The sequence below is a fragment of the Calypte anna genome, unplaced genomic scaffold (assembly GCF_003957555.1).
Source record: "Calypte anna isolate BGI_N300 unplaced genomic scaffold, bCalAnn1_v1.p scaffold_183_arrow_ctg1, whole genome shotgun sequence".
Taxonomy (NCBI): Eukaryota; Metazoa; Chordata; class Aves; order Apodiformes; family Trochilidae; genus Calypte; species Calypte anna.
In genome coordinates this window covers 363,781-365,715 of record NW_022045469.1, presented here as the reverse complement: position 1 = coordinate 365,715, position 1,935 = coordinate 363,781, and the positions used below count along the sequence as shown (strand labels likewise).

Sequence of the window (1,935 nt, the reverse complement as noted above, 5' to 3'; positions counted from 1 at the left end):
GGAGCACCGGAACTGCAAGACTTGGGCATCACCAATGGTTTAACATGTATCATTTCTATTCTGGTATTGGTCGTTGTCCCTATCATTCTCATGAAGCCCCTGTTGCAGAGCTGGGACAACTCCTTGGCAGCCAGTGAACAGAGTCACTGCTCTTCCTAAGAGAAATATCAGCAACCAGGGCTGCAGGCACAGGATTCAAGGAAGAATTCCTAGAAAAGGGTTTGTGTGTGAAGGATGCAGATGGTGCACGGGAAATGGGTCTTATTTTTCAGAGAATTTTCTCTTTAATTATTTTGTTTCCTCTTAAAACAGCTCCCTATGCCTTTTAAAAGCATCAGATGTCCAACAGCAGCTCCATTAGGCAGTTCCTCCTCCTGGCGTTTGCAGACAAGCGGGAGCTGCAGCTCTTGCACTTCTGGCTCTTCCTGGGCATCTACCTTGCTGCCCTCCTGGGCAACGGCCTCATCATCACCACCATCGCCTGTGACCACCACCTCCACACCCCCATGTACTTCTTCCTCCTCAACCTCTCCCTCCTCGACCTGGGATCCATCTCCACCACTCTGCCCAAAGCCGTGGCCAATTCTCTCTGGGACAAGACGGACATCTCCTACAGAGGATGTGCTGCACAGACCTTTTTCTTTCTCTTTTTGATTGGTGGGGAGTTTTATCTCCTGACCATCATGTCCTACGACCGCTACGTGGCCATCTGCAAACCCCTGCACTACGGGACCCTCCTGGGCAGCAGAGCTTGTGTCCACATGGCAGCAGCTGCCTGGGGCACTGGGTTTCTCACTGCTCTGCTGCACACAGCCAATACATTTTCCCTGCCCCTCTGCCAGGGCAATGCCCTGGACCAGTTTTTCTGTGAAATCCCCCAGATCCTCAAGCTCTCCTGCTCACACTCCTACCTCAGGGAAATTGGGCTTATTGTGGTCAGTGCCTCTTTATCATTTGGTTGTTTTGTTTTCATCATGGTGTCCTATGTGGAGATCTTCAGGGCTGTGTTGAGGATCCCCTCTGAGCAGGGAAGGCACAAAGCCTTTTCCACGTGCCTCCCTCACCTGGCTGTGGTCTCCCTGTTTGTCAGCACTGGCGTCTTTGCCCACCTGAAGCCCCCCTCCATCTCCTCCCCATCTCTGGACCTGGTCGTGGCAGTTCTGTACTCGGTGGTTCCTCCAGCAGTGAACCCTCTCATCTACAGCATGAGGAACCAGGAGCTCAAGGGTGCTTTGTGTAAACTGATGACAGGATTGATTCATAAGTAATAAAATTCCCTATTTCTTATTTATATCACTTATAATATATCTAACATAATTTTTAATGTGTCTCATTACAGTCCCAGCCAGCGGTCTGGAAGCTTTTGATGGTGATTATTAATTCTGTTCTCTTTATACTTTTTTGTGCACAAGGAATCCCATTGTTAAATTTCCAGTTCTTGCACCTTCATTTCCACTGTTAACCAGAACCTTCTTGAAAGATTTTTGAAATAATATCTATGTTCTTTTTTTTAAAGAAATAAAGGACTCGGAAGTGATTTCTTTAACTGATGTTCTCTTTCTGAGACTTCCTAGGGTGTTAGGTTCAGGTCCACTCACACTCTGAGATGTTTAGAAAGGAAGGGGGTGCATACTGGCCCTCGTGACTCAATAGGATTGGCCTCCTCATTGTGTTCCCTGATTCCTGAACAAATCACTCCAACCTGATCCTGGCTCCATTTCCACTGTCCTCTATAAATCACTGCCTCATATCTCCATCTCAGCTACTCCAGTTTTAACCCCTATATGTCCCTTTCGCATATTAGTAGAGAAATCCTTTACATTAGATCCTATTAAGTCACACCTTCCATATTAAAATCACCTTTATGGTGATTTAGGAAAGAGAGTGGTGATCTGGGGAAGGGAACAGAGCTTCACAAAGGGCCAAATAGGCCTC

The 1,935-nt window shown here is 47.2% G+C and overlaps 1 protein-coding gene across 1 annotated transcript; it reads left to right on the top strand.

Moving 5' to 3' along the window:
• Positions 1 to 338: 338 nt before the first annotated feature.
• Positions 339 to 1,330, top strand: LOC115600254 (olfactory receptor 14A16-like). The gene has a single exon (XM_030468588.1). It carries the CDS (start codon positions 339 to 341, stop codon positions 1,266 to 1,268), a length of 930 nt encoding a protein of 309 aa, XP_030324448.1. The 3' UTR covers positions 1,269 to 1,330.
• The last annotated feature ends 605 nt before the right edge of the window (positions 1,331 to 1,935 follow it).

Excerpts from the sequence above, each read along its gene's own strand:
- LOC115600254 (XM_030468588.1), top strand. The coding sequence starts at position 339 with ATGTCCAACAGCAGCTCCATTAGGCAGTTCCTCCTCCTGGCGTTTGCA.